The sequence below is a fragment of the Athene noctua genome, chromosome 19 (assembly GCF_965140245.1).
Source record: "Athene noctua chromosome 19, bAthNoc1.hap1.1, whole genome shotgun sequence".
NCBI classification, from domain to species: domain Eukaryota; kingdom Metazoa; phylum Chordata; class Aves; order Strigiformes; family Strigidae; genus Athene; species Athene noctua.
In genome coordinates, this window is record NC_134055.1 from 6,148,780 (window position 1) to 6,165,855 (window position 17,076).

The 17,076-nt window shown below is 46.0% G+C and overlaps 2 protein-coding genes across 3 annotated transcripts; one reads left to right on the forward strand and one right to left on the reverse strand.

Annotated features, from left to right (window-relative positions):
* Nucleotides 1-34: 34 nt before the first annotated feature.
* SMYD4 (SET and MYND domain containing 4) lies at nucleotides 35-6,683 on the forward strand. 2 transcript variants are annotated; one of them, XM_074922952.1, is made up of 10 exons: nucleotides 35-168; nucleotides 237-384; nucleotides 577-666; nucleotides 1,149-2,301; nucleotides 2,608-2,790; nucleotides 3,095-3,261; nucleotides 4,484-4,616; nucleotides 5,060-5,176; nucleotides 5,535-5,658; nucleotides 6,379-6,683. In XM_074922952.1, the coding sequence occupies exons 1-10, from the start codon at nucleotides 35-37 to the stop codon at nucleotides 6,527-6,529; spliced, it is 2,400 nt and encodes a 799-aa protein (XP_074779053.1). In that variant the 3' UTR covers nucleotides 6,530-6,683. The 2 variants fall into 2 exon arrangements, with proteins under 2 accessions (XP_074779053.1, XP_074779054.1); XM_074922953.1 differs by having other exon boundaries at nucleotides 1,260-2,301.
* A 523-nt stretch (nucleotides 6,684-7,206) lies between these two features.
* On the reverse strand, nucleotides 7,207-14,265 carry SERPINF1 (serpin family F member 1). Its single transcript, XM_074922954.1, has 8 exons — nucleotides 14,138-14,265; nucleotides 11,524-11,609; nucleotides 10,927-11,128; nucleotides 10,693-10,848; nucleotides 9,734-9,937; nucleotides 8,798-8,940; nucleotides 7,965-8,175; nucleotides 7,207-7,609 (listed from the first exon to the last, which is right to left on the reverse strand). The coding sequence occupies exons 2-8, from the start codon at nucleotides 11,599-11,601 to the stop codon at nucleotides 7,350-7,352; spliced, it is 1,254 nt and encodes a 417-aa protein (XP_074779055.1). The 5' UTR covers nucleotides 11,602-11,609; nucleotides 14,138-14,265; the 3' UTR covers nucleotides 7,207-7,349.
* Between the last annotated feature and the right edge of the window lie 2,811 nt (nucleotides 14,266-17,076).

Consider the following 17,076-nt stretch of genomic DNA (forward strand, 5'->3'; position numbering starts at 1 on the left):
GGTTCTGCTGGGCGCCGCCATTGTGGTGCCAGTGATGGCGCTGCCGGTGGAGGAGTGGCGGCTGTACGCCGCCCGGCGCTGGGCCGCGCTGGAGCCGGTCCTGCGGGAGCGGTTGGCGGCGGCGGCATCGCTACACGAGACGCTGCGCCTGGGCTGCGGCCTCCTCCGGTGAGCGGTGGGCGGGGTGGAGCGGGGCGGGGCGGGCGGTGCGCGGTGCTGACCCCGGTGTCCCGCAGGCCCGAGGCGGAGGTGGCGGCTCTGCGGCGGTTGTGCCGCCGGGCGCGCACGGGCAAGGAGCCGGCGGCCGCGCGTTTCTACAGGGAGGAGGGAAACCGGCTGTTCGGCCGCCGCCATTACGGTGCTGCTGCCAGGCTCTACTCGCAGGTAGGTGGGGTGGGGGCAGCTCTGTATGGGCCCCTCACGGCCCGGGGCCTCCGTCGAAGGGCTCCTGGTGAGCGGTGTGAGGGGCGGCCCCCGTGAGGGGATCCTCGGGGAGCAGCGCCCCGCAGCCCCCCACCTCGAGAGGGCCCCGTTTGAGAGGCCCGCCCTGAGGCAGCGGCTCTCTGGTCTCTGCAGGCGGCATCCCACGAGCTCCCCGGCAGCCCTGAGGTGTCCGTCTGCTTCGCCAACCGCTCGGCCGCCTTCTTCCACCTCGGGCTCTTTGAGGTAAGCCGTGGTGGGGCAGCGGGACCCACGGCAGCCAGCCACACCCCTCCCCGACACCCCCCGGGTATCCCTAGGCAAGTCTGTGCAGACAGAGGGCGGCCTGAGGCCTCCTGTGTAGTAAGAGAGGAAATTGAAGCAAGGAAGAGCCCAGACACCACCTGAGGTGATACTGCACGCAGAGTTCAGGTGGGTGTTTCTGCAAATTGTGCAATAATGGGTATTTGTTAGAACAAGAGACTGCAGATCAGGTGTGCTTCTGCAGCTGTGCTTAGAGCATCCATCGTTACTAAACTTTCTGAAGGGCTTTTGCTTTCCTTCTTGTTTTATGTCAGGAACTTTATTTGGCCAACACATGGCTGTACGCATGGAATTTGCTGATTACCATTGTTGCATTAAAACGTTCTGAATCTTAGATAGAATCAAAGAGCACGAGTCTCAGCTGGCTTTCAAGTACGCTTAAAAGGCCTTGTCCTTGTTTCTAGGTCTGTTTGGAAGATATTGCCAGGGCTGAAAGTCATGGCTATCCAGACAGGCTGTTGCCCAAGGTCTTGCTGCGGAAAGCTGAGTGTCTGCTGTGTTTGGGGAAGTTACAGGATGCAGCAGACGCCCTCCGTCTGGTGGAGAATAAAATTGCTATGGATGGGATCTTGACTAGTCCTGCACGCCAGACACTGCTAAAAAAGTTAAATCAACTGAAAATTAAGTTACATGAGAAAGAGAGCTGTCCAGAGCCTGCACGAGAAGCATGTGGTGACGCTCAAAGAAAGTTGGAGATCTGGGAAGAGAATGACAGTATTTCAGGTGCATCTTCATCTTTGAGCTTGAATTTTGATACAGAGAGAGGACGTCACTTGGTGGCCTCCCAGGACATCCTGCCAGGACAGAGCCTGTTGAAGGAAGAGGCCTTTGTAAGCGTGCTCTGCCCAGGGGAGAGTCTTCTCCAGCAGGACAGTAGTGAAACGCTGTGGGATACTCAAGCCACTAATGCAGATCTTTATTGCCACCGTTGTCTGAGGCAGCTCTTAGCCTCGGTGCCTTGCCATGGGTGCAGTTACGCAAAGTACTGCAGCCAGACCTGTGCAGATGTGGCATGGGAGCAGTACCACAGGACAGAGTGCTCCCTGGGAGCACTGCTTCTCACGTTAGGGGTCTTCTGCCACGTTGCCTTGAGGACTGTTCTGCTGGCGGGATATGCAGAAGTTCACAGACTGGTGGAATGGTCCCACGGTGGTGACAAGGACCTTCATAACCCTGAGGCAAGCTGCAAACATCTCCGGGAGGCACCAGCTAGAAATGCTGGCACTGGAGGTATCCCTGGTTGTAACAACAATGGTCAGTACCAGAGTTCTTACCAAGCTGTCTTCAACCTTCTGCCACATGCTGAGAAGCATAGCCCTGAACATAAGTTCCTTTGCATGCTGAGTGTAGTAGCTATATGCAAAGAACTGCAAGAAGCTGGCTTAGAGGCTGCTGTTTTGAATCAGGAATCATCTGAGAAGTGGTCCAAACTGAAGACATGTGAAAAAACATCGGGTGAATTGTCTCCAGAGCTGCAGACTATGGCAGAAGCAATGCTGAGGCATGTGTTGCAGCTGCAATGTAATGCGCAAGCAATCACTGTAATGCAGGAGTCAGGTGAGATAAAAACTTCTAACTCCTTCTCTGTTGTCCTTGCTCATCTAGCTTGTGTGAAGAGACTGAATTACCAGTTGTAAAAAGCTCCCATTGCAGATGGAAATGACTTGTTTAAAATTTAATGGCCTGTCCCATGCTGGCCTGTTCTTTGGTGTACATGTAGAGGGTATTTAGCTATTATTTATTGCAGCAATATACCAGAAACCTGTCTACTGCTATCTGCAGCTGGTCACAGTGCTTGTTGCATAAGTTGCGTGGGTTACTGAGCAGTCATTTTCAACCTACTTGTTTTTCCACTGTCTTCAGGGTCCGGAGATGGTGCTGTTGTAAATAAGAAGCCTGTGCGCCTGGCGACAGCCTTCTTTCCTGTCCTCAGCCTTCTGAACCATTCGTGCTGTCCCAATATCAGCGTGTCATTTAGTGGGACGGCTGCCACTGTCAGGGCATCACAGCCAATCCCAAGCGGCCAAGAGATTTTCCATTGCTATGGTAAGTATTAACTCTCTGCTTGTCTCAAGGCGCAGACATCCTTTCACCTCTACTTGGCATGCTAACTGATTGCTATTAATATCATAATTTCCAGTATAATGTTGCTTAGAGTCTATGTGTAAGCCTTGATCAAAGATATCAACGTAAGATTTTATCTCCCCAGACCACTGTTAAACTTTCACTCTCCAGTTATGTCCTCTCCAAAAGATGATATGTCTAGTCTCAGTTATAACAAAGATAGATTTAGTGTGATTTTAAGAACTGTACCTGTTTAGAGATTTCTACCCTTGCCATCCCTTTGCAGGGCCTCACCGCTGTAGAATGAAGGTTGCTGAGAGACAACAGCTTCTCAGTCAGTATTTCTTTGAGTGTCGCTGTCAGGCGTGCCTTGATGAGTTAGAGTCTGATGTCAGGAGTGTGGTGTCTATGAGAAACTCATTCTGCTGTCCTAACTGCCGGGCTCCAATGCAGGTAGTTTTTCCATAGTTATGACTGTATAACTTATCTGTAATGTTTGGGTCTCTGGGAAAGTTGTTACAGGACTGTTGTGGTTTAATCCCAGCTGGGAACTAAGCACCACACAGCCTCTTTGCTCACTCTCCTACCCCTAGTGGGAGGGGGAGAGAATTGGAAAAAAAACCCCCCAACTTGTGAGTTGAGATAAAGACTGTTTAATAAGACAAGAAAGGAAGAAAATAATAATAAAAGAATTAAAATATACAAAACAAGTGATGCACAATGCAATTGCTCGCCACTTGCTGACCGATGCCCAGCCAGTTCCTGAGCAGCCAGCCCCCTGCCAGCTTTCCTTCCAGTTTATATACTGGGCATGATGTCCTATGGTGTGGAATATCCCTTTGGCCAGCTGGGGTCAGCTGTCCTGCTGTGCCCCTTCCCAGCTTCTTGTGTCCCTCCAGCCTTCTTGCTGGCAGAGCATGAGAAGCTGAAAAGTCCTTGATTTAGTATAAACACTACTTAGCAACAACTAAAACATCAATGTGTAATCAACTTTACTCTCCCACTAAATCCAAAACACAGTACTGTACCAGCTACTAGGAAGAAAATTAACTCTATCCCAGCCAAAACCAGGACAAGACCTCAGTCTGTGATGTTTGCTCAGAAGACAAAAGCCCCTGTAGAGTCAAGACAGTGTCTCACTGTTCTTAGCAGCTTTCTTGTAATATTCTTGTATGTCAGTCTTCTAGCATTGTAGGGAAAATAATGCCTTTAAAATCCCTCTGAACTTGCTGAAGGAACTTTAGAATATCAAGGCTGTGAGGGAGATATTTAGGACAGAAAATGGAGGCCTGGAGTGTAGAACAGAAGGTGTAAGGACAGGGTCTGTATGTAGAGAGAGTCACACTCTGCAGTTCACAGGATGTAAATTAAAACAGCGTGTAGTGTGGGTTAGATGGGGAGAAATCAACACAGTATGTATTTTGTATGAACGTTAGTTGTGTATCACATGACCCTGCTTTGGCCTAATCTATAGCTCATGCAGTCGTAGCTATTCCTGGATATTTCTCCTAAAATCGAATAAGCTAATAGCAGTTTACAAGCAAGTCACTTTGTTTAATGAATGCAACTGAGAAACAGCTTAGCATCTCTGTAACACAATACAGAGATAATGGAGATGGAAAGTAAGTGTTGAGTTGAACGTGAGCAGGAATGATCACAGGGATGATTTCCACAGGGAGAAGACACGCTTTGTTGTTCAAATGAAGCTTGTGCAATCTCAGTCAGCAGCGAGAGCCTGTCACGCCGTTTACAGGACCTTCAGCAACAAATCAAGAAAGCGTTAGAACTGCTAAGAGACAGGAAGGCTGGTAAGGCTCAGCTTTCTGCTTTAAGGTCAGCAGCTAATGAGTACACATCGGGAGACGTAGCTCTAGCCATGAGATGGCACTGTTGCTTGTGCAGTTGGGGTCCTCTGGCATGCAGCCTGATGTCCCTGGGGACCTGAGCTTTAGGGTTTTTTATACCCCTGATCCGGGTGTTAATCTAAGTCACACGTTGTTCTGTAGTAACTAAAAGAACTCAAGGGTAGCATGGGAGTTACAGATTCCCAGGCCTTGCTTTCCTGGAGTGAGTCAGGCCAACGCTGCCTTAGAGTACACAGGTTTGCAGGTGAAGTCAGTGTTGGATTCTAACCAAATCCAAATCTAGCTGTGTAAGATGCAAAGATGAAATTGGACTGATTTTATTTCATGGACCATGGAAAGCTGGAGGCTGGCCAGTAGGATGAATTTTATACCCTGTTTTGTTACAGATCAGGCTATCAAAATGCTGCTGAAGTGTCAAATGGATGCTGGAAACTTCTTGTCTCCAGAGCATTTGCTGATGGGAGAGATGGAGGATCATCTGGCACAGGTCTATGCTACTCTTGGTATGGTATTATCTTCTCATTATCTGTAGTTTTCTGAACTCTGAATTTAACATGACTAGCCTTTTCTCTGACTAGCCCTTTCATTTTTCTCCTACTGCATTTCTCTAGTTTTGACAGCAGGGCTTTCAGACTGGCTACTTCAGCCAAAACTGCATTCCCAGCAGCCAGTGAACAATAATGTGATCTCATGTTCTTCTAGATTCCCTGTCCTGGTTCTGAGGTCAGCATCCTCACTGGAATGCTGTGGACATAGTTCATCACATTTTGCATAATGCTGTCACATTCTGCTGGTGGCAGTAGCTCTAGAAAGTATTTATTCATGACTCGCTTCTTGTTTTGGTTTGTTTTTTCCCATCAGGGAAGTGGCAGGAAGCAGCCAGACACCTGGAGAGGAGTATTGAGATTGTGGAAATGCATCACGGGCCATCAAGTATAGAAATGGGTCATGAACTTTTCAAGCTGGCACAAATTCTCTTCAATGGGTAAATTTGCTTTCATTCTCTGTCCCTTCCATGCGCCATTCCTATGTGTCTGACACAGTATCATGGCCAGTGGTCCTTGGCACCTTGCAGCGTGTCTCACAGGACCCTGGGCAGTCTGGCACAGGTACAGCAGTTGGCCATTACTCAAATGCAAGTTCATTAACCCCACTGGGCTTCACTTATATCTCATGACTCTCTTTGGACCCATCTCTCTGTTTTGTGCCTGTCTATTCTTTTCTCCCTGGCTTGATTATTCCTTGTCCTATTGTGTTATTTTGACAAATAGTCACCCTTGATGTTTATACCTCCATTGTATAATGTTGCTGATATGTTCTCAAAGGAAGAAATAAAATCCCCGTGCTCTTTTTTGGTTCTCTTTTGGCAATCAGATCCCCTGACTGCTTCTGAAAATCTTATCACAACACCTCCCTCTAACTGAATTAATTTTAGTGGGAGCTGCAGTGAGGAAATAGTGGGTACCTATACTCAAAGATTATGTTTTAAGTTTTTGTCCATCTCCTTACCTTTTTTTTTCCCTCCCATCCTCCCTTTGCAGCTGAAGTGCACACTATTTGCCTGGTGCTGAAAGGCTGTGGAGGGCTGCCTCTGTACCCTGAACAGGTTCAGATTTTTGTTGTGGGAGGGATTAAAGGTTGTGTAAGTCAAGGAGCTGAATGAAAGTATTTTTTGTTCTCTATTCTTCTTCTCTTCCTATTTCAGATTTGCAGTTTCTGAAGCTCTGAGCACGATTCAAAGAGCAGAGGAGATTTTGTCAGTGCACTGTGGTCCTGAGAGTACTCAGATCCAGGAACTACAAGAGATGAAGACCTGTCTGTCAGAGCTTCCCAAAAGCATCCTTCAGAGGACTTAATTTCCCTGTCAAAGGAAGCTGCAATGTGATCTTTCATCAAAGCTAAGTTTTGTGTGGTAAGGTAGTCATGTAGTACAAGCTGGAAAATCATGTGTAATGATTTGATAAAAAAGTGAATGAAATCTGAAATGCTCTTTAGTGAGACTGTTGTAAATAAAATGACCAATTCTAACATGAGGGGTCTGTGTGTGGTATGGTGGGAAGAGATGCTGTTGTATAATTTCTGCATGTGGGTTTGAAGCAAATGTTTGAGATACTTGTGTATGGGTGTGTGTTTCTAGAGATGTGCATCTCCCGTGTGTGGTACCCTGATGGTTATGAACCTGCAGTCATCCAAACCTCACTGCCTTTTATTTTTAACGCTGTGAGGCTCTTTTCTCCTTGCCAGCATGAAGGGTAAATGGTTGGAATGGGTGAGGCAGCAGGCTGGTACAAGCTCTAAGAGGGGGCAGTGCAGAACTTGGAGGGCTACCAGTGCAGATCTGTCAACGATGAGGGATTCAGTATAAACAGCTGGTGTCAGTTTGGAAGACAGGATAGGGAAAGACTCAGTATACACTAGGTGATGCATAGTAGGACATAGAACTGCATTGTGGCTCATCTGGGGAAAATAGGAGTGTGAAGACATGACGTCGGCAGACAATCTTTCAAGGGAGAATACTGGGGCTTGCTGAGATTAATAGCAAAAGCTCTTTTATTGCAGCATGAAGGCATAAGATTTGCAAGTTGTGTCTTTGTGCAGCAGAGCAGGGAGCCAGTATCCCTCCCAGTACCACCCTTTCCATTTGGGCCCTACCATTGCAGATTACTGTGGAGGAATCTAAACACTCCTGGGGTCCAGGATCTTGCCAATGAAGAGGAGGGTTCCAGTGGTATCATCTCGCAGTACAAGAAGGAAAGGTCTGTCCACGTGATACTCTATGGGGAAGGTCAGACGAGCAGCATTCACCCCGGGATTTGGTGTGGATCTTTCCCCATCTTCACTAAGCTCCAGAATTGCCTTATGTTGCACATGAGATAGCTTAATAGGTTTGGCAGAAATCTTGGTGAAATCAGGTGATGTGAAAAGTGACTGGAGCCCTGGAGGAAAGAAAGAAAATTCCATTAGCTGAAAGCATGGATTACAGGTGGGGGAGCAGTACTGCTAATGCTGTGATCCGGGAGGGCACGTAGCTGCTCTGGTTTATTGGGGGAACAGGGAGATGAAGCTTACACCTGTTTGTACTGAGCTTCTCTCTCAAAAGCATTGTGGAAAGATGTGATAAAAAGTTGAGGAGTCCTGGACCAAGGTGATTTAGTTGCTGGTGACATCTCTACAGACTGATAGCACGACCTAACTAATAACCCACCAGCTTCATATTCTTCTGAGAGCAGGAAGCAACTTGCCCACTGCTTTGAGCCCTGGCAGTCTGTAGAGGGGGTGTGATGTACATACTTGTCTCCTTTAGCGTGTTGCCAAGTGCCTCTTCATAATTCAGCTTTAGTTTAGGCAAGCTTAGCACAGCGTGGACTGTCTTCAGCTCCTTGTCCACATCGTGGACAAACTCAGAAGTAAGGCTTTCCTCAATCAGAGTCATATTCTGGGTCACCTTCGTAGGCAGGAAGAACATGGCACTGGTTCCCTCTGTCAGTGGCAGCTGGGCAATCTGGAAGGCCAGTTATAAATAAGAAAGGGTCACATTAATAACAAACAGTTTTATCCATCCTGTACCAGACAAGGGCCTGAATCTCAACTGCCTGGTCAGCCTTCCCAGCTAACATTTGGTGTCTTCCCTGTTTGCTTTTATCGGATGCAATGCTTGCTGACCCCTCTGGCACCCAGGCTTTCATCAACCCGTGCTGCACTCTTTCTGCTCTTCCATGGCAAGTGCTCTCCCTCACCTCTTGAATCCTTTTACGGACTGCGGTATTGCTCTGGGGGATCCTCGGCTGGAACACCTTTGACCTCATGCTACAGTGAAAGATTTGTTGAAAGAGGTAGAGATGAAAAGTTTTGAGGAGTGTACCCTGCCCTTCTTGCCCAATTTTAGGTCAAGCAATACAGGCTAACAGGACCTATGCATTATTTAAATTCTGGACTGCTTGTCACATAGCAAATGTAGAAGTAGGATATTCTAAGAATCAGCATGCTGCCTTTCAAAATAGGGATTGCAGAACTAGCCTGATGGGAGGAGCAAGGCTGTCTTCTGGAATGGGTTAACAGGTAGGTGTAGCTGAGCCTGTTCCTCAGTAGGTTTAAGAGATCTTATGCAATGTTTGCTCTCTGACCTTGCAGTTGAGTTCGGAGTCAAAACCGTATCTCAGTATGGCTTTGGGGTCTGACATCATGGACACCTTCACAATTCTGTCCTCATCCAGATGGAAGTCCTTCAGGGCAGTCTTTTTGGTGTCAAACTTGGTTTTCCATGTCCCTATTTTTTTAAAAGATAAAATGGAGGATTTTCTGGAATAATAGCATATGAAACCAGGTTTGTATCTGTGGCTGAGTAATCTTGAGCTTTATATATATCATATTTATGCTTTAGGAGTTGAGGCATAACTGAGTGATGGTAGAGATGGAAATAGACTGATTGGAGCTACTGATTTACTGCCACTCTTTGGCCCCTCCTTTTCATCTGAGAATTGGCTAAATGGGAAATAAAAAAATCAAGCCAGTGTATGGGTGGAGTAGCTGTTGGGAAGTTGATGTCTACTTATGTAATTACAAAACTATTTTAAAGGGTAACAATTGTGTCAATGCATATAAAGTGCTTCTCTCCCCACCCTTTATTTTGCTCCTTGTCTCTAAGCAATAATTCTCCATGACGCTGGCTTACAGCATGTTCTAGAATCTCTCTGGTATCTCCCTCCATTCCCTCTACAGTGGTAAAAAGGCTCATTACACTGATTATGCTGTGCCTTCCCTAAATGGTAATATTCTGTCCCTTGCTGTGGAGTTTTGTGAGCTTAAACTTTCTTCTCTGGTCTCTTACTGCAAACAGCTCAAGCCTCAGTTTCCCAAGAGTAATATTCCCTCCCTCAAGGACTATTTCTGTTCAGGTAGTGTGCATTTTTTCTTCTTTACTAAACGTTCTCAAACACTTTCTTCTTACACTCTGTCTCCTTGGCAGTCTGTTTGCTCTATGGGAAGCGAGTGTTCCCTCGCACCTCTTCTAACACATGCGTAACAGACCCTCTCTGTAACCAAGTACACAACATTCTTACCCTTGTAGGAAGCAGCCCCAGCAAGGAGAATACTGACATCTGCGGGCACATCCTTCATAAACCGCATAATCCTGCCCTTTGTCTGCTGTCGTACCCAGTTGTTGATTTCTTGGAGGTCTAACTGGGTATTGCCACTTAGTGCCCTTGGACGCATCTTGTAGGACTTCTCTAGTTGGCTGTGAAAACCAGGCTTCACCCTCAGTCCTGGGGAACAAAAACATTGATATTGCAGCTACCTCCCTTATCAAAACAATCTCAAGGCAGCAGATTGCAATCGAAAGCCCAGCAGCAGTTCTCTCATAAAACTTCTGTGGCTGTGTGTGTACAGAAACATGCTTTGAAGAAGAATGACTGAAGGCACATCGAGGAAACCAATCCAAATCCTATAGCCACCCATGCTGGAGAATGGGATAACTATTCTGAAAAGTAAAGAAAGGAGATAACAGAAGGCTTGGACACAGCTATTCCTACATCGGTCTTTCTTCTTTCTCCAGCTTGCTTTGAGTACAGCTTACTCAACCTATTGGATTCTTGGAACCAGCAGGTTCCAAAAGATAGCTCTTAGCTTTTTCAGCAGATGTTTATTGCCTAGTTCTGCAAGGAATTAAGCAAAGGAATATAGCTGAATGCTATCACAAATTGAAAATGTGATTTGTAGTTCCTGGAAGTTAGCAACACCTGCCAGAAAACCTAGAGTGAAAGAAAAATTCTCAACGATTCTAGTCTTCCACGTGTTAGCTGCTCTGTCACCAGTGTCTTTGTGTGCATAAGTCTGTGTGCACAGAAATAAAAGACCAAACTTGCCAGACTTTTTCTGGAGCAGCAACAGCATTCCATGCACTGTCTGTATCCTGGCTCAGAGGTACGTTAGAGCCAAAGCTGTTTGTGTGGTGTTATTCAGTATGTTCTACCTGCTTCTAGTATTTAGGTAAAATTTGACAGAGGGGAAGGACTTTTACTTTTTTCCAAGATGATACGGGAGGCACTTTTCATGCTCTTCTCTGGTGCAGTCATGCTGGTCAGTAGGTCCTTGTAAGTGTTGTGGACCTCAGCTTTGTTAAGCAGATCGTAGAAGAGAGCACGAGAAATCACATCTTCTGTTCGTTCTCCAGCCCCTGGCAACAACAAGGGCAACAGTATGAAGGAAGGCTGTCGGGCCAAACAGCACGTGAGGAAAAGGGGCGAGAACTCACCGAGCGAGAGACCAGAAAGGGCTGTAGCCAGGCTGAATGGAGACAGCAGCACGTTGGCAGTGGCTGTCCGGCTCGATTGCTGGCGGTATAGGTCGTAGCCAAAGTTGGAGACTGCAGCTGCCAGCTTGTTTACAGGGCTCTTGTAGAACGGATCTTCCTCTTCGACCTCGCCAGCGTTCGCTCCATCAGCGGTGGCAGAGTTCTAGTGAGCACAGAGTTAGACTTGGGTTAGACTTGCAGTTTACAAGGGCAGGTATGGTTGTGATTAAACATTTCAAAGGCAAGCAGTCCTATGATCTACAAAAATACTGGCTTGATCTTATTGACAGAGAGCGTAGCAACAGTTACTTTAAAGTGTTGCAGTAAAGCTGAAGGCAGCACTCTGATTGCAATCCACTATTTCTGCCTCACGGTCATCCCCTGATGTAACTACTGTGGTTTTATCTTGGTAAAGCAGGAGTTAGTCTCATTATGTTGCTAAGTAAAATCCTAGTAACTTAGGAGGGTAGCGTTTAATCCTTCTGTAAGGTTCTCTCAAATTAAATTGCCTGCTCTGAGTATCTCTCCCTCACTCTCTGCATGTTGTTTCCTACTCACCTGCTCAGTAGCCGAGTTCTGGGATCTGCTTGGGACAGTTAAGAGACCCAGGAAAAGGAGAACCACTGGAATCTGCATGCCTGAACCTACAGAGTAAGAACATGACAGAGGTAGTGTGAGCAGCTGAGCAAATATATCTCTACCACTACTCTTTTCTGTACCTAGTTGTGACAGGAACTGCAATGACACATGCTGCTGCTTGTCCTTCCCAATTGTGAAACGCACACCTGATCTTAGCTGGGTTTTATTCTTCTCTGGTTTGAAGTATTCGGCCAGCCTGGCCCCAGTGACTTTAAATTTGGGCAAGCGCTCATGCCTGGGTGTGCCTGAGTGCAAAAGCAGATGTGTGTGGCCCAAACCACACTGATGCTGGCAGTTACTGAGTGCCAAGGTCCAGAAAAGCACTAAATTCTATATTTTGAGGTTTAGACTTAAAAAATTTCAATACTTCATTTATAAAAGGTAGTAAATCCATGTTGTTGAATGGGGCAGAAGGTGAAACTGAGTGGTTGCTGCTCTGCTGTACAAGTTACCTGCCTGGGGCAGTAGTTTGTCATGTTTCTTGTGTCTGCACGTACCTGGAGGGCTGTACAGCCTATGTGTATCCTTTGCTTCCTATTTGCAGTTTGATAAAGTAAAAGTAGAAGAGCTTTCTTAAAAAACAGTAAGGAAAGGGGCTGGGAGTAAATACTAACGCTGGGCCAGAGCTAGTGAAGGGAAAGACAGAGCTTGGCTTATTCAACATTTTTAATGGAGGTGAGTGAAAAGTGCTGAACTCCCCAAAGCTGTTCTTTCTCTGGAATCCACTTTTAGTCACTCAAATATTGTCATATGTGGCCCTTCCAGACAGATCTGTCTGGTCCAAAGGGCAGTGTGTAACCCAGGGTTTCACTGCGGGTAAACCAGAGCTACTGCAGTAAGTGTCATGCCCCCGAGAACAGACGCCACTGAGGCTGGTCTGAAGCAATGTTTATATAGATTCCCAGAAATTAAAGGAAGAGGGTTGTATTTAACTAACCCCTGTGATCCAGGCATCCAGTGAAGTAGGATAAAGAACATGTGTTTCAGATTAACTTTAGCTATAAAGAAAACATGCCTGCTGGTAGAAATACAACTTAAAGCCACGTGGCTACAACAGCCCCAGTTCAGGACCCGGTCTGTTCAGGCAGAGGTTCTACTTCAGTAAAAGGCAGCTCACTGTTTCCCTCTCCTGCCAAAACCTTTTTCTTCTGCAGGTAGTTCTGCCTTGGAGAAAAACGTGTTGGAAGTTTTTAAGTTTTCATCTGTGTTTAGACAGCATAACACAGAAGTGGTACCCTCTTTTCCCTGTGCACTTGCATCCTGTGACCTCCCGCTATCCGAGCTGCCAAGTGGATGAGGTATTCCGGTGCAGAAGCTGTGTAACAAGATCATTTACTATACTAGAACAGACCAGTGCACTTGGTGGTACGATTGTGGATATGATGTTGGGATTGCTTATATCACCGCAGAGTTTTACAGTGAATAGGCACCATGCTGAAAGAGAGATGATAGAAACCCTGCATGAGTCTTAAGTTAAACAGATCTTAGCGAGGGCTTTGTGAGGATGCCTGCACCAAGCAGTACTCTTGCATGCTGAGCGGAAGAGGTTTGGCCCAGTCTAGATTAGATGAAGGCTTTCCATGGAGCATAACCTTTTCTCTGGAAAAAAAAAAAATCTCAACACAACCTCTGCTTCCAACTACACAGAGCTCCTGGGAGCGTGAGAGCGGAGATTGGTTTTGCAGATTTGTATTGTTTTTGCCAGTACTGTCACCAGCTTCATATTTCTCAAACTTTGCCAAAAAGCAATTTCCATTTGAGAAAGACAAAGCCTTTTGCGTTTGAATTGGCCTGAACATCTGGATTCTATTTGCATGTCTCTTAGCACACAGCCAAAAATGCAGAGAAAAGAATTTGGTTGGAGCAGAGGTGGGATGGTTTCAGGCATGATTTTAAAATCTGTGACTGCCTCTAAAGAGAATAGAAGGAGCAACAGCATGCAGCATGTGATGTGACAGTCAGGAAGGTACAGGAAGAAAACTTTGAGAAATGAGCTGAGAAGGAACTTTGTGTCTGGGAATTGTCTGTTTGTGAAGGCCTGCAGGTGCAAAGGAAATATTTTGCTTTCCATCTATAGCGGTACAAGTCTCACATCATTTATAAACATTTCTGATTTTAGGGTGCTATGAAACATCACCCACGAGTTCAGACTGCTCGCTGTGATTGCTCAACCCCACAGCACTAACTCCTGAAGCATCTTTGCAACCACTAGCTCTAGAGGATTTGACTATCACCAAAATTGTTACCATCAAAAAGAAAAAGCATGTTCTCACCTGCAACACAGATGCTAGAAGGGCAGAAAACCACCCCAATTCCCAAGCACAGTTCAGCCCCAGAGGCAAAGAGGTGCCCTAGGATGCTGGTGGCTCCCAGCCCTTGGTGAGATCTTTCTTTTGGTGGGAATCCCACCCTCTAACACCTGCAGAAGAACCTTCCTTCCCATTTCCCAGGTCCTCCGAGAGCTCCCCAGCCTCAGCCCCTGCCCGCTGCTCCCCTTGCTGCTGGCAGTGAGCAAGGGCGAGCTGCCCCTTACCTCGGGCTCCTCTCTGCCGGCTCCCAGCGGGTGCGAATCAGGGACACTGTGGGTTTGGTGCAGCCACTTCTGCTTTTTGCTGCTTCCCCCAGCCCAGCCTTCGGCAGGCTTCAGGTTACAGCTTCCCAGGGCTCTCTTAAAGTGCTCTGCTCCCATTTTCTGCTGCTGCCACCTTCCCGCTGACTTGCACTAACTTTTTAACCCTGCCCTCCACAACAAATGTGCTCCTGTGATAAGGGCGGGAGAGGCAGATGCTCCCTGCCCTGTTTGAGCAAGTCTTTTATCCCCGCAGTGTTGCTGCGTGTCACATGAGGGAATTTCTTCTGTCTCAGAGGTATGGTTAATGCAGCAGTGTTTAATGGATTTATGGATTTATGTCTGAGATTTAATGGAGAGACTTGTAAAGTGGAAGCAGGATTCTGTTGCTGTTTAAAGCAGTTAAGGGGAAGCTGTTCAGAAGTGGTTCTATCCAGTGATTAGTTACTAGTTAACAAGAAGTTATTAACGTAACTGTCTTAAAGTTTTTGGCTGAAAAGAGACTAAAAAGCCAAGGATTCTTGGTAAAAAAGATGAATTAACAGAATGTTCTAAGAGCTTACAGAATGATAAATGATCTGGAGAGGGGAAAGGGCAGAGAGGTTTCATTATTTTTTGCAATAGAATACTCTATGGAGCACCCATCAGTGCACGTTTAAATCAAGAGAGTGTATTTTTTTCATAAGTACTAAATTGTAGAAATCATTGTACCTAGATATTGCAGAAGGTGAAAGATAAATAGATTTGGGAGGGAAAAAAAACCAACCCAAACCAAATTAGTGGAAGACAGGACCGTTGAAGGCTAACAATGGTCGGATGTAACATCAGGCTCAGCAGCTGGGCAATACAGAGAACGGTTGTTTTTCCTTGTTGCTGGTCATTCTTGGCCTTTTTTTTCCCCCAGTCATTTGTTACAGGATACTGGGCTAAGTGGACACATAGCTAGCCTGATCCCAGGCAGCTGTTTGTCTACTTGGAAATGCTGAAAGTGAATTGTAGCCAGTAATGTCAGTGCCCCAGTCTAGGCTTGCTCTGGGATGTCACTCTTTGGGGCTGCCAGCCTCGCCACTAACAGGTGATAAGGAGTTACTCATACATGATGGCACTGAGCTCATACAGTCCCTCAGCAAAGAGTGAAGGATGGTTTTAGAGAAGCATTAGCTGCGAGTTTTGCAAGCCGGAAAAGCAAATCAGGTAGTCTGCCCTGCGATTAGTCAGTGCTTCCAAGGTGACCCTTTCTAACAAGAAGGGTCACAGCTCTGTGTTCAACTGCTGCTCAGCTGGCTCTGTGAGAAATCGTCTGCAGAGAGATAGTTGTACTTGTTAGTCTGCCATCATCGGCCCAAGAATGGGGGTGTTGGCTACAGAGATATCTTCTGGTGGTTTTTATCTTTTTTCTGATACCTTATTTGTGGTACTAAAATGACCTTTATGGAAGGAGCACTAGACAGGTTTTTACATCTTGTCTGTATCTTCACATGAAAGCCCATCTGTTTAAATACAGGTTTGGTTTTAAACCTTTTAAATCAGACTGGCAGTTGTATAGAATGCTATTATAGACCAAAGCCAGCTTTATTCCTGTAGGTGAAAGGGATCCCTGAAACGGTGCATTCTACTCATCTAACTAGATGCAACGGCTTAAATCAGTTTTGTTAAATCAAAACAAACATTTCTACTGTTGTTCTGGTTTGGGTTCAAGACAGTAGGCAATGTGCTGTCTGAACAGTGTTCACCTCTGCTGTGGAAGTGCTGATCACGTTCATATGAATTTGCTCTAGTAAGGAAAAATACATCTAATATTAAAGAAATTGAGCCTTATTTGATATTCTCAGCCAGTGGTGCAGATGAGCTGTAGAGTAGATGCCCTGTGCTAGTCATGTCTTTTCAGAATAGAACTCAGTCAAAATGAAAGCTTAGCAATGCAAAGTGAAAATTCCTGAGCAGAGACATTAATATTACTTTGCGTTTTACAAACTGCCTCTTCTGGAGAGTCAGTGGAGTGAAAGAGAGTCTTAAGGTTGGTGTAACTGATCGTTTGTTGAGCAAAACACAGTTATGGAGGGCTGCTGTACTGTCAAATAAGATGAAATTAATAGTTTGACAAGAATAGCTTGGAGGAGGAGGGATGGCAGAAAGATGGAAATAAGAACCAAAGCTGTTCGGGAAACTGCGAATGAGGGGAAAAAACTTTACAGAAGAGGGCGAGTTGGAGGGCAGAGGTGTGAAAAGTAAGAGTTGCACTTCAAATTTTGCACAGGTTGCAACAGGGTGGCATTCAGGGAGGTGAGTGCTGAGGTTGCAGTCGCCAAAGCAAGACTTACCTAAGGCGTGGGATGGTATTTCTGAATGTTAGGAGTGAATCTGTATAAATAAATAAGCTAAAATGTTCCCTGTGGGCTAGAGCTATGCCCTCATAGTAGGGCTGAATTCTTGTGGGTTTACTTGTTAAAATTATATAGCTCTGTAATTACACCCTCTTTTTGAAGGGTACGTGTCATTGCGTTGGTTAGAGGGGTAGACATTATCTTTAGCCGTTCTTCCCCTTTTAGACTGTAAGAAATGTGTAATTGCAGGTTTGAGCCAGGACTTTTTATTCCCCAAAGTCTCCTGCATCCCCGAAATTCATGGTTAGTGAGTCAGTCCTTCTCTTATTCCAGCAGATGGTGCAGACTATTCAGGGACGGAGGCTCCCAGAAGCATTCTGCTCCTTCCTTTGAGGGAAGGCAGTCTTCCCAAGTGAGGAAAACACTGCCAGAAGGATGGCCCTTGTGCTCTGTAACTGCTATTTCACAAAAACAGAGTACCATCCTTTTTAATCAGAAGCTGAGGGAGGTCGGAAGCAGAATCTACTATGGACAGCAGTTGTTTTGTACAGAAATAGCTGCAGCATGGCAGGCTACGGT

Bases quoted from the DNA above. Each gene is read 5' to 3' on its own strand.
- SERPINF1 (XM_074922954.1), bottom strand. From the start codon at position 11,601: ATGCAGATTCCAGTGGTTCTCCTTTTCCTGGGTCTCTTAACTGTCCCA. The intron at 11,129-11,523 runs GTGAGTAGGAAA...TGTGCTCACTAG, and splicing joins AGAACTCGGCTACTGAGCAG to AACTCTGCCACCGCTGATGG. The intron at 8,176-8,797 runs GTCAGAGAGCAA...CTGGCCTTCCAG, and splicing joins ACTCCGAACTCAACTGCAAG to ATTGCCCAGCTGCCACTGAC.
- SMYD4 (XM_074922952.1), top strand. From the start codon at position 35: ATGGCGCTGCCGGTGGAGGAGTGGCGGCTGTACGCCGCCCGGCGCTGG. The intron at 169-236 runs GTGAGCGGTGGG...GGTGTCCCGCAG, and splicing joins CTGGGCTGCGGCCTCCTCCG to GCCCGAGGCGGAGGTGGCGG. The intron at 5,177-5,534 runs GTATGGTATTAT...TTTTCCCATCAG, and splicing joins ACAGGTCTATGCTACTCTTG to GGAAGTGGCAGGAAGCAGCC.